This window comes from Cheilinus undulatus, linkage group 5, assembly GCF_018320785.1.
Source record: "Cheilinus undulatus linkage group 5, ASM1832078v1, whole genome shotgun sequence".
In the NCBI taxonomy this organism is placed as follows: domain Eukaryota; kingdom Metazoa; phylum Chordata; class Actinopteri; order Labriformes; family Labridae; genus Cheilinus; species Cheilinus undulatus.
In genome coordinates this window covers 23,212,524-23,225,234 of record NC_054869.1, presented here as the reverse complement: position 1 = coordinate 23,225,234, position 12,711 = coordinate 23,212,524, and the positions used below count along the sequence as shown (strand labels likewise).

The 12,711-nt window shown below is 41.4% G+C and overlaps 1 protein-coding gene across 1 annotated transcript; it reads left to right on the top strand.

Moving 5' to 3' along the window:
• The first annotated feature begins 353 nt into the window (after positions 1 to 353).
• Positions 354 to 11,172, top strand: LOC121510056 (kazal-type serine protease inhibitor domain-containing protein 1-like). The gene is made up of 4 exons (XM_041787943.1): positions 354 to 1,217; positions 9,741 to 9,901; positions 10,462 to 10,609; positions 10,691 to 11,172. Exons 1-4 carry the CDS (start codon positions 668 to 670, stop codon positions 10,774 to 10,776), a joined length of 945 nt encoding a protein of 314 aa, XP_041643877.1. The 5' UTR covers positions 354 to 667; the 3' UTR covers positions 10,777 to 11,172.
• Positions 11,173 to 12,711: the final 1,539 nt, after the last annotated feature.

The following is a 12,711-nucleotide window of genomic DNA, read 5'->3' as shown; positions in this document are numbered from 1 at the left end:
TTTACTTTGATTCCTGAGAAAGCCAAATCACTCCCTGCAGGGGGCCCCAGCCAAGATTGTACCTTTGCACGGTCAATTGACAGTCTTGACTACTTGGTCACTGTTCTGCCTGTCTGATACTTTTTTGTTTGTTCGTTTTTTTCTGTTGATTGTGGGGGCTGTTTGAACCGCTATAACAAAGAACTTACCTCCACTATTTTCATTGCATTTAGGCGGATTTATAAAGATTACTAAGTACTTTAAGCAGACTTTATTGATATTTTTAGGGTTTTATTTTGAAGGAGTAAACCGGAAAAGTGCGTTTTGTTGTTACGTTTGCGAGTCTACTTGACTGTGGGGTCTCGTGCCTGACAGAAAAGCAGCGCGAGCAGCTGAACTGTTTAAACCCCAGGCTGTGTGCAGAAACGACGCTGAAACTTTAAACGGAACTCCCATTTTTATGTTTCTTTTTAGCAAATGTTTAATGTGATGTACTGGTGCTCTTTTTACACTATCTCGTCTTCTTGTTTTTCAAGTGTTTCATTCGGACAGGAATGTGACTTTTAACGGGTTTAAACTTGGCTCTTGTTGAGGTTTTTTGTCGCGTTAAGAACCGGACTGACCTGGTATCACCTGCCCGGTCCGGTGAATGTGTTTGGACCCAAAGTGAACCCAAAGTCGGGTTAAAATGTCGGGGATGACAGGACTAATCGCCCTCAGTCTCTGTTTTTACCTCCAAACATGCCGAGCTCTCCCCAGCCAGCTGCCCGACCTCAGTTTCGAGTCACCTGGTCAGTTCCCCCTCACCGACCCTCTGTTGGACTATGACCTGTTGGATGAGGAGCTCGGAGGCGGTGGTGGTCGGGGCGTGACAGAAGGGGCGGAGGGCTGCGGGCTGTGTGACCCGGAGCTGTGCCCGGAGACCCGGGGCTGCCGGGCCGGGCTGGTGCTGGACTCCTGTGGTTGTTGTAAGGAGTGCGGCAACCTGGAGGGACAAGCTTGCGACCCAGGGGACCGCAGCGTCTACTACGGGCTGTGTGGGACCGGACTTCGGTGTCAGGCGGACCCGCAGCCAGAAAGAGGAGAGGAGGGGGATGAAGAGGAGGTTTGTGTGTGTGAGGAGCAGGAGGTGGTGTGTGGCACTGATGGAGTCTCATATATTAACATTTGCCAGTTCAGAGAGGCTGCTTTCTCCAAACCAGGACTCAAGACCAAAGGAAAGGGGCCGTGCAAAACCGGTATGTCACCTGATGGTAGTCTGTGCACCGAATGCTTGTTTGTGTGTCTGGCGTGTCCATCTGCAGGGCTTTATATCCAGATGTGTTTCTAGACATTTATCATCATCATTCATGTTTTAATGTTTATACTGCTTACTCTTGGACCAAAACTGGGGCCATCCAACTCTGTTGGCAGTTTCCCCTAAGGTCCCATTTTGGTCAGCCTAGATGAGTTCAAGAAAGGCCCTCAGTGGCTGGAAAAGCCTCCCCTGGAGCCCATTCAGTGCCCATAAAGATTCTATAACAGTTAAAACCATTTTTCCAATGTTTGTTTTTGGTCATGAGCTGAAACCAAGACCCACATGGGAATGCAGGTGTTACACTAATGCTATACTTTTAGATATTTAGGTGTGTAAAGACCAAAAAAATCGCTCCAGTGGATCATCTTAAGTGTGATTTAGAGTTTTGTAAATGCAGATGAACTGATTGTAAAATTCAGGCCTGACGCTGTTACCAGTCTTTTAAGATTACACATTATTGCAGGTGTTTTTTTCACTGCTTCTTTTGGTGCAAAACTCCCACAATGCCAACATTTTCTCTCATGTTTGACCTCAAAAACTGGTCAGTTTGTCCAACCTCTGACATCTTCTGCTTGGTGTGCCAAATATCAGCAGATCTGATAGACATCGGTTCATGCCCACATCATCTGCCAGTGGCTGATGTTTGACAAAATGGCTGATATTGACCGATAGCGATGATAAACCAATGGATCTTGGCATTCTTAGTGTCAGATCTACATTGTAGCATATGCCTCATGCCTCCTACAGACTGTGGGCACTATGTATGCCAGTATGCAAGAAATAAACCCCATCAGTGTGAGTCATCCATCTACTCTACTAGTGCTGTGGTAAATAATCAAGCAAAGCAACAACAAAGCTGTTGTAATTGTTTATCATTACGTCATTTCTTCCTGCATTCCTATTGGTTGGTTACTCCATACTGTAGGTCGTTGCAGCAGTCACATTGTGAGATCCATCCATCCAACCATTTTCAATACCACTTATCCTGTTGGGGGTCGTGGGGGGGCAGGAGCCTATCCCAGCTGTCATTTGGCGAGAGGGGGGTACACCCTGGACTGGTCGGCAGTCAGTCGCAGGGCTACATTGTGAGATGGTCCTCCTGAATTTATGACACTGTCAGAATTTTATCCCAGGCTGTCTTTGGTGGTAAGACCATGACGACAGCCATCTGTCAACCTGTCTCACAATGTGTCGCATGTCCACTGCTTTAGAGCCACGACCAGAGATATCACCATGATTGGTCATTTTCCATCAGGGGCAGCCCAAAGTCACACATTGTATACCAGGCTTTAGGTTTGTGTAGCCCTGTAACTACACAGAAGCCTAGTTTTATAGTCTGATATACGCCTCTTCAAAAATGTAACTAGGCAACAAAATGATGCAGGCTGGAAGCCCTGTGATTGGTCCACTGGGCAGCAAAGTATGTCCTGCATTTATAAAAAATGTCCTCAACCTTTGCTTCGTCTCATCTGATGGTTCATCACTTTTCTTCTGCGCACTAACTGCTGTTTAATATGATCACTTTCATCAACATACTCAGTGGCACTGTGGCTCAGTGCTAGAGTCGGTCATTTCTCAACTGGACAGACGGGTTTGATCCCCTGCTTCTGCAGCCACATGTCAGTGTGTCCTTGGAGAAGTCACTTCAGCCCAAATATCTCCCACTGCTGCGTCAGTTACATGTGACTGTGTATGAGCGGGGTTTACACTCATGGTTACTTTGCGTGGCAGTAGCAGCCTCTGCCATCAGTGTGTGAATGAGCATGAATGGGTAAGAATGACCTGTTGTGTAAAAGTGCCCTTGAGTAGTCAAATGACTGTAAGTACTGTGAAGTCCAGGAATTAAAATGATAGGGAATTTTTCGATAAAAGCATGACTTTGAGTTAGGACAAAAATTGTGAATACAGATGCACTGTTGGGAAAAAGCTTTTAAGAATGATATGGTTGAAGATGATCACATTAAAGATAGTAATTTTATAGCTAGATTAGATTAACCATTCTGCAAGTTAGCTCTGTAAATCACTTGTCAATTAAAAACCTTAAACAGATGGCTTTATCTGCTCTATAGACTCAAACTGGATTTTTTGGTTCTGACGCCTGAAGATGCCAGGCTAGAGTCCAAGAGAATGCGATGCATATTTCCTTTTGTTTGAGAAAACAAAAGACAGATGGTAGATTTACAGCGAAGAACCAGCCTCATGTGTTTCTCTGCTGGTCCTCCCTCCAGCTGCGACAAACATTCACATTCTCTGCTGCTGCCGAGGAAATGCCTCTTTTCTCTCTTTTACTACTGTCCCTTTGCTGTCTGAGCTTCTCTTTTCATTCAGATCAGCTCAGCCTGGTTACAAAAATGTGTGCTGGGAAGGAAAATGGCAGAATGGAGTATCTCACCTTTTTTCAGAGTACTACTAAACTGAATTTGGAGTGGTAGGAAGTAAATTAGATCTTAAATACAAAATCAGATGACCTACTTTTAAAACAAAGCTTTTCCTTTCTTTTTGTTTCTTTCAAAAACTTTAATATCTGCCTTTTAAAATCTATTTCAACAAAACATATACCACCAAAGGTACAAGCTGATATAATAATAGAATCAAATGTTTAGTATATATGATATGAAAAGGTGGAGGACTTAACAGCTTCCTAAAAGTGAAGTCATACTTCCCTACCAGGGGCTGCAGTATAGGTCAGAAGCTCCTCCATGTTAACAGATGGGTTAAGGGTCAAAATTTACAATCGAAATACACATCTTTTTTTGTGTAATGATAATGTTTTCTGTCATCATAAGTAGCTTTCATCATGCTGATTCATGCCAGAGTGTGCGTGTCTTAATGTTTAGTTTGCATGAATTATTTTCTGCTTAACGCAGGAGTATAACACCATGAATACCAGCTCTGTTGACAAAAAGGGGCTCCTGTGCTACTCTGTGCCTTGGATTAGCCCAGTATAGGAGGAAAGGTAAGAGGAAACACAACAACTAAAAAACACAAGAGCCTTTAAACTTCCAGAAATGTGATTCTGTTTCAACAGACTCCCACAACTCACCAGTGCAGACCCGTGGGCAGCAGTAAGCAACACAGAGACAGTCTCTACCGTACGTACCCTACCACATGGCCATCACAGCCCAAACAGCACTGCTACCTTTAACAGAACCAGGGTCCGTACATGCAAGCTCCAGGTAGCGACAATGCTGATACTCCCTACCCTAACGTGATAGGTCTAGCTGCAATCAAAGCACACAAGAGAAAGACAGAGAAAAGTGTGAAGTGAAAAAGCTTAGCAAGAGGGTAAGGGCCCTGGTTGGGCTAGCACTCAAGCCCACTTTACTGGACATGAGGCTCCAACTCCTTCTACTCCCTCATTTAAATAAGGGTAGAGAGAAAAGAAAATAACAGAGAGAGAGGAATTAAGGAGTTGAGGGGTATTCGTCAAACTTTTTATGCAGATTTTTTTTTCAACAAGTACCTGTCCCCTGTGGACAGAGGGTGAGGAAGTATTTTATTCATTTATAAATTAAACTCTTGTTTAATCAAAACAGATGACAAATTCTCTGCCACCATAAAATGAGTGCTGATGGATGCATGCTGCTCATATCAAAACTGTTCCCTAAAGCAGACTATAAGCATGTTTATTTCTGCTGTAAAATCTGCATTATATCATGGGTGTGTATGGGACTTCTTATGCTTTTGCAGCCAGCCTCAAATGGACACTGAAGGAACTACAGCTAGCCCAACCTTGTCCGTTACCAAACTGTCAGGAAGATTTACAAAACTCCATTTCTGATGTTTCAAATAAGGACTAAAAAATATGTTATTCTCTGAAGCTAAAAAAGAGCTGTTTTCCTCAGCTCATAAAAAGTACATTTAGGTGGTTCATGTATTTGTAGTAAGACTATAAAATAAGAATGACTCTTGGTGGATTGTTCAAGATAAAACTTGCAACTGCTAGGGTTATAATAAGCTCTGTCCTACAAACTTATGGTGGCTAAAGCAGAAGTGATTTTAATCCACAACTATGTCGGTAGAAGGAAAATACAAGTAAATCCTGACAAGGATTGTTTCTGTGCTTTTCCTACTTTACATTCTTATGATAACGCTGCATTCTTTAACAGTGTGCTTTTACTACTGTTGCTACAAATTATGTAAACACTTTTTCCATCACTGCTTAACTGCCTCAGCGCCCTTCACTTTCAGGTGTGTAGTTCAGGTAAACTGGGAGACCAAAGTGCTCACAGTAATTACACAGTGGTAGGTGTAGTCAGGTAACAAAGCAGTATCTGACCCTGAATCAGTTCTAGTCATTTTTCAATAAACAGTGGGAGCTTTAACTCCAGCTGAGAGAAGAAATCTGATCCTCAGGAGGTCTGCAGGCCTGATGGAGGTGATCAGGTCCAACTGAGACCCTCGTGTTCAGACTGAGGACTCCACCCGTCTCTGTGCTCTGTTCTAACAAACAGCCAGTGTCTGATGAGAAACACTCACACACTGTTATTCTCCTCCTCCTCCTCCCTGCTGCTGCAGTTAAACAGTAAACCCTGTTTGACCTCCACCCTCTACATCTGTACTGGCTTGTGTCGCCTTTGTCCACACACAAAAAAAAATCTGTACTTACAGCAAAGATCAGACTATATTCTATATTCTTTAGACTATATTCAGTAGCCATGTCCATGTGGTGGTGTTTGTCAAATGTTGCTGTACTGCTGCATAGAGAATCTGACAAATTATTATAATGTCGCCACTTCCTGTTTGCTTAGAAACTATGACAGCAATTGTGTTGTTTGTATTGCCAAGTCAAGATGCAGCATTTATGCCCGTGTAATGTCTGTCTTTAAATTTAAATGTCCCAGAACCATAATGAGAGGATAAAGAGGTTCCACCGTAGTTTTGCCATCTGATAATGTAAGAGAGATGGAACAGGGCCGAGACTGGACCATAGTAAATGTTAGCAATGACTAAGTTTGTGTCTGAGTCACTCTCCTGCTGTGTCTATGCTTCCTGCAAAGCTCAAATGCAGTCTTAAATAACACACTAGGAAGCCAATATTACACTGTTGTTGATTCAGTTTACCGTAAATCTTCAAATATAAGCCCATCCCAAACAGTCGTTTTTACTAGCCTGGTGTTTCTGCATGTTTTGACAAATAAGAAGGAAACAAACAAGAAAGATGCACTTATGCCAGCTTTTTAAATGTTGAAATTATAATAACATTTTCTGCAGCTCTTAGGTGAAATTTTTACTGTACATCTGCTTAAAACAACTGCAGACGTTCTGATTACACAGCTCCTTAACCCAGCAGAGCACTCATTGGAAAAATGATCATTTTAACAGACATGCTGGATAAGGTACCAGGAAGGATGAAATGATTCCCGAACATCTCTAAATAAGAGTATCTGATTTGATAAATAAACTAGCTGTGTGGTTCTAATTCTAATTTATAATCAGAAGGAGCAAGATGTAACTTAAATAAGGCCTTTTATATGATCAGTACTTGGCTGTTTTAACAGTGTTAACTGCTTTTTAGCTGTTCACATCAACCTGCGGCTTGGTTCATTTTCATCACCATCAGTTCCAGTGTGAAGCTAGCTCTGCTCTGCTTTTTTAGTATGTAGAAAAGGAGGAAACTTTTAAAATGTAGCTGCAGTGTGTAGAGTACAAAGAAATACATGGCAAATTCAAGCACAGTTACTGTTAAAAGCTAGTTTTATTTCTCCTCTCTTCTCCCTCTCACCTTCACATTACTCTGAATTTTGTTCATGAAGCTTCTGTGTTAATGAGGGGTCTCCATCAAGAGTTATAATCAAATCAGATTACAGCTGACTATATATTACTTAACAGGTAATCTCATATATTAACATAATACCAGGTTTTCTCTCAGAGGCAGCCAATGTTTGTCACATGTATTTAAGGGGCTGGCTCATAAATACAGTCATTATAGAAAAACAGAGAGTCGAATCTCAGTTGTGGAATAGTTGAATATTGTTTGATTAAAAAAAACCTTTCTTACAAAGCTCTGAGAGCTTTCACCTTTAAAGCATTTTCTCTCTAAATATTACCACAGCATCGCAGGGATTATATTGAACCTGCGTTGCTTATTTCACTTCTTCCTCAGATAATATCACACACACACACAGATCTTGGAAGTCAAGGTAATTCTTCACTCAAAACTTCTTCTCACCAAATTCCTCAGATTCAGCGGAGAACTGAACAGAGTGCAGTGAGACCTTGAGACTCTGATTTCCTTAGTGATAAAAGAAATATTCAGATATTTGACAAACGTCAAAGAGCACTGTGAAAACAATGAGCCCAAAAAAGCACTGAAATTAACACCTTTACACTGAGGAGTCTTCTGTATGGCGTACCAGCTAGACTAGTTGTTCTCAACTGGTGGATCAGGACCCAAAAGTGGGTCCCAGATCTGTCTCCAGTGGGTCGTGAATGTGTGCTTTGGGAAAAAAAATGTGTGGAAAAAAACAGTCTATAATGTATGGAAGCCCTTCGTGGACAAACATCCATACATTTCAGTTTGCTCAGTTTTCCTGTGGTAATGTGTACGTTTTGGTTCTTTTCGCAGGATTTCAACTTAATTATCTCCTTTTCTTGGATTTCTTGGGTTTCTTGTTTTTCCCAAAATAATGAGGTTATTTCTTGTGAAATTACCAAAAATTCCCTGTGATTTTGGAAAAATGTAAGAAAATATAATGTAAGCATGTATCCTCTTCTGTAGCAATGTGCATTTCTAACATTTTTATGTCTTCTCTCTTTGTTTCGTCATGTTGCATCCAAGTTTCGAATTGCAACATATTTAATTGAATGAACTGAAGGTTTTAGTTTTTAAATTTGGGTCGCAACTTCTCACTTAGAGGTGGTGGTGGGTCCTGATGCCCAACCAGCTGTGAACCACTGAGCTAGAGGATGACCGGATCCTTGTTGAGCGTTTTTTGTTTTGTTTTGTTTTGTTTTTTTAGATCCACAACAGGAAAAGATAAAAGTATTGTGAAGCTTATTTTTGGCAAAGGATTAGATATTTCCTCAGAAAATAGTTCACACTCATGTTAGGGTAGAATCAGGGAAGAGATGTGGTGCGTCGCCCACCGGGGCCAAAAAACTCTTTAAGGCTGATACCAGCCTTAAAGATCTCACAGGAAAGGCAGTAAACAAAGCAGATTCTGACACAACCTTCCGTGACGATACTCTAAATGTCTGAACTGGAAAAAGTCCAGCTTAATGCAGTGAACATGGCTTGTCATTTCTTCAGAGGGAATTAAAGTTGAGGTCAGTTTCCTCCTACAAAGGAACCAGCCTTGTCAGATGCCTAACTGTAGTAAGACAGCCCAGTCTACAAAAGATTTCCTATTTCTGTCAGAAACTGTTTTTCCCTTTTCACTGCCATTTCTGAGCGGTCTCACAACTGCAGCTGACCTGGCGCTGGCTAAAAAAACTGTCACATAACATGTGTTCAACTTCTGTTTTTAAGATGATTTGAAGTTTCCTTGCTCCTTTCATTTCTCTTAATCATTGCTTTTTGATTGAGATGGAACAGAGTACTGGTTAGTGTATAACTTGTGGTCCTACTCGGCTGCTTTAGAGGCTGCGTCCTTGTTTGGATTAGCACAATGAACCCTGGGATATATTAGGCCCAAAAGGCACACCAGATGGATCATTCAGAGCTGGCCCTAGCTTTTTTTCTTGGTGAAATTTTGATTTACAGCAATCTGAATTCTGCAACAGAGTTCAACTTTTCATATTTCACATGGTGGTACATCACAAATGAGTTTTTGTGAAGGGTCCTGATTTGATTATTTTCAAGCTTCTACAACGTGCAAAGGTAAGAGGAGGTAATTATAAGGTCTAAGGTCTCTTTAGGGGGTCTGGGCTGGTTTTTTTTTTTTTTTTAAATCATAAACAGCTCTATTTTTTGCTATTTCATGCACTTTTAACACTTTACCATGAAAGTGATCTCTGAAAATGTGAAATATTTATTTTCAATGTAATTTACAGTCATTTCTTGTTTGAATCTGAATTTTTTGTGCATTTAAAAATCTGTGTCAATCATCATCACTGACTGGCTTCTGTGCAGTTTGCAGTAATATTCAAAGTTAATCAAGAGTTAGAACAGGTTGCAATAAATCAGTTCATAGGTCAAAAACTTCCGGTCCTCCATGATCACATGTCTGATTCATACAGTGGCTTCCTTACTTTAACTCACCTGTAGGCATACAGTAACACCCGGTCAACACAAACTGCATTTTAATAGTTATATGGGAGACCTATATTTTGGTGACGAAGAGCCAAACCAGATTCCCTCCCCATTGTCTGAAAAAAGTTTAAGCCGGTTAAGTCCCAAGATGTCTCTATTCTGAGCCAAACTATCATTTGATAATTGTAGTTAGAGAAACACAATTAAGAGTTTTTAAATATAATGACTGAAATAACAGACTGACTTTTGTCTCATGTATGTGTCTTTCAGTTCCCATCATCAAGGTCCCCCCTCACAGTCAGGTGAACGGGACAGGCAGCAGTCTGGTTTTCCTCTGTGAGGTCTTTGCTTTCCCGATGGCGTTGGTGGAGTGGAGAAAAGAAGGCAATGACGTGATCCTGCCCGGAGACGACCCCCACATCTCTGTTCAGGTGCAGTACATTCAAAGCCCACTGACCCTCCAACAGCTCAAAGCAGAGATGCACTGATTTTGGAAATTAAGGTTGATGCTGATACAATGTTTTGAATAACATTTTTTGCCAATACTGATGTTTTTTTTTTTTTAAGATTAATTTTTGGCCTTTTTGCCTTTATTTGATAGAACAGTGGATAGAGTCGGAAACAGGGGAGAGCCCGGGTTGCCTGCGTATATGGCGTGCGCCTTAACCACTCGACTACTGGCACACCAATACTGATGTTTTTTTAATGACAACACTTCCACTCTACCAACATTGTCTCTCATGTTTGATAATAAGAACAGATCAGAGTTGGCTTTCTTCTGACCCATGAATAACCCCTCATATTCTTCAGCATTTTGGAAAACCAGAAGGACAACCATTGGCTACTGATATCGGTTCATGCCACATTATTTGCAGATGGTTGCTGTTTGCCCACATGGCAGATAACAGCTGGTCCTGATGTTAAACTGATGCCTCAGTCCATCCCTATAGCACAAAGTCATCTCATATCCTTCCCCTGTCTTTATTTACAGTCCCGGGGCGGTCCTCTGAAATTTGAACTCTCCAGTTGGCTGCAGATTGAGGGGGCGGGGCCTGAGGACTCTGGAACCTATCGCTGCATCGCTCGCAACAGTCTGGGATCTGTGTCGGCGTCTGCTGTGCTGGGTGTCCTGGGAGCAGGTGAGGCAGAAAGCATTAAAAAGTCTTCTTTTTTTGTGTTTTTACCCAACCCTTATTAAATATTATTTTTGTTTCTTGTAGAGGAGCTGTCTTCCTACCTGGCCAACAGTGTGTCAGAAATGAAGCAGCTGATGGACGCAACAGATTACGACCAGGACTTTTACTGATCCACATATGATGTCACTTCCTGTGATCAGACGCCATTTGTTTTTTCATCCTCAGTGAGAGATAAAACAGTTGTCGAGTTTGTTGAATTTGGCTGATGCATCATTGAATAACACTTGGGCGGTGCTCCAAACAGACTGTTTTCTAGTTTTTGGTGACATCAGGACAGGTCACACGATCAGGTGCACACTTTTTATTAGGCAGTTTGTTTTTATTGATGTATGTAAGAATTTGACAGAATTGCTCATACTCCCTTCACTGTATCCTCACGTTACTCTGACATCAAACCAATCTGTGACACAGAGTTTCAGCATGTTGAACATGTAGACACCCCAGGTTTGAGACCAAGACTTAAGTCAGTACTGTCTGTGTGAAATAAGCTTTATATTAAAAACAAGAGTTTCAGTAACAAACCTATGTTGGTTTGCTTTTTCTGTGGCATCATGTTGGAACAATACATTTTAAACTATATCAGTACTTATAAGACAACAGCAGTTACTCCAGCAAAATTTCTATCCTCATGTGTTTTTTAAATTACTATGACTGACTGTTAACCGTAATGTATAAAGATGCTTAAATGGGTAAAGTGCCATATTTCATTCCGATATTGCTACACTGGAAAAAAACTGTTGACATTTTTTTAGATCAAGAAGTCTCTAGCGTTATCTTTCCCGGGTAGAGCCCCATCTAACCCCAACAAACACTAACAGCTATAACAGAGGCAGTTTGATAAGTTTTATAAATATACCTGTTGGCATTGCTAGTCCCTACATTATATGGACAAAAGTATTCAGCTGCATGACCTTTACACCAACAGGGATTGTAATTACATTGTATTACTTTAATATGGAGCTGGTCCCTCTTTTGCAGCCTCCACTCTTCTTAAAAGATTTTTGAGTGTTTTTTGTGTGAATTTGTGCCCATTCATTCTGCAGAACATTTATGAGGTCAGGCACTGATGTTGGACATGAAGGCCTGTCTTGCAACCTCCATTCCAGCTCCTCCTAAAGGTACTATTAAGGTTGAGGTCAGGACCATGAAGGCCGGTCAAGTTCTTCCCCACTGAACTCATCAATCCATGTCTTTATGGTCCTTGCTTTGTGCACTGGAGCACAGTCATGTTGGAATAGAAAAGGGCCTTCCTCACACTGTTGCCACAAAGTTGGAAGCATAGCATTGTCAAAAATATCTTGGTATGCTGAAGCATTAAGATTGTCCTTCACTGGAGATAAGGGGCCTAGACCACACCCTGAAAAACAGCTCCATACCATTATCCCTCCTCCACCAAACTTCACAGTTGGCAAAATGCAGTCAGGCAGGTAATGATCTCCCAGCATCCACCAAACCCAGACTCACCTATCTGACTGCCAAACATACAGAAAAGCGAGATTTAGAACACGCTTCCACTGCTCCACAGTCGAGTTTCAGTGTGCCTTACACCACTCCATCTGATGCTTGGCATTAGACTTGGTGATGTGAGGCTTTCATACAGCTGCTTGGCCATGAAAACTCTTGCTGCAGTTTTTTGTTCTTACATTAATTCCAGTGGAAGTTTAGAACCCTTCAGACATGGAATCAGCAGAGCATTGTCGACTTTTATGCACCATGCGCATTAGCAACGGTGGACCTTACTCTGTGATTTTACATGGTCTTCCTCTGAGATGAGTTGTTGATGTTCCTAAATCCCTCTACTTTCTAATAATATCACTTACAGTTGACTGTAGAATATTCAGCAGGGATGACAGTTCTTAAACAGTCTTATTGGAAAGGTGGCATCCATCACAGTGCCTCACTTGAAGTCACTGAGCTCTTCAGAACAAATCATTTTGTATCACAAATGTTTGCAGATAGAGACTGAATGGCTAGGTGCTTGATTTATACACTTTTAGCGACAAGTCTGATTGAAACACCTGAATTCAATAATTAACAGGTGTGAC

Coding starts and splice junctions, on each gene's coding strand:
- LOC121510056 (XM_041787943.1), top strand. CDS start 668: ATGTCGGGGATGACAGGACTAATCGCCCTCAGTCTCTGTTTTTACCTC. Junction 9,902..10,461: donor ACCCCCACATCTCTGTTCAG/GTGCAGTACATT, acceptor CTTTATTTACAG/TCCCGGGGCGGTCCTCTGAA. Junction 10,610..10,690: donor GCTGGGTGTCCTGGGAGCAG/GTGAGGCAGAAA, acceptor TGTTTCTTGTAG/AGGAGCTGTCTTCCTACCTG.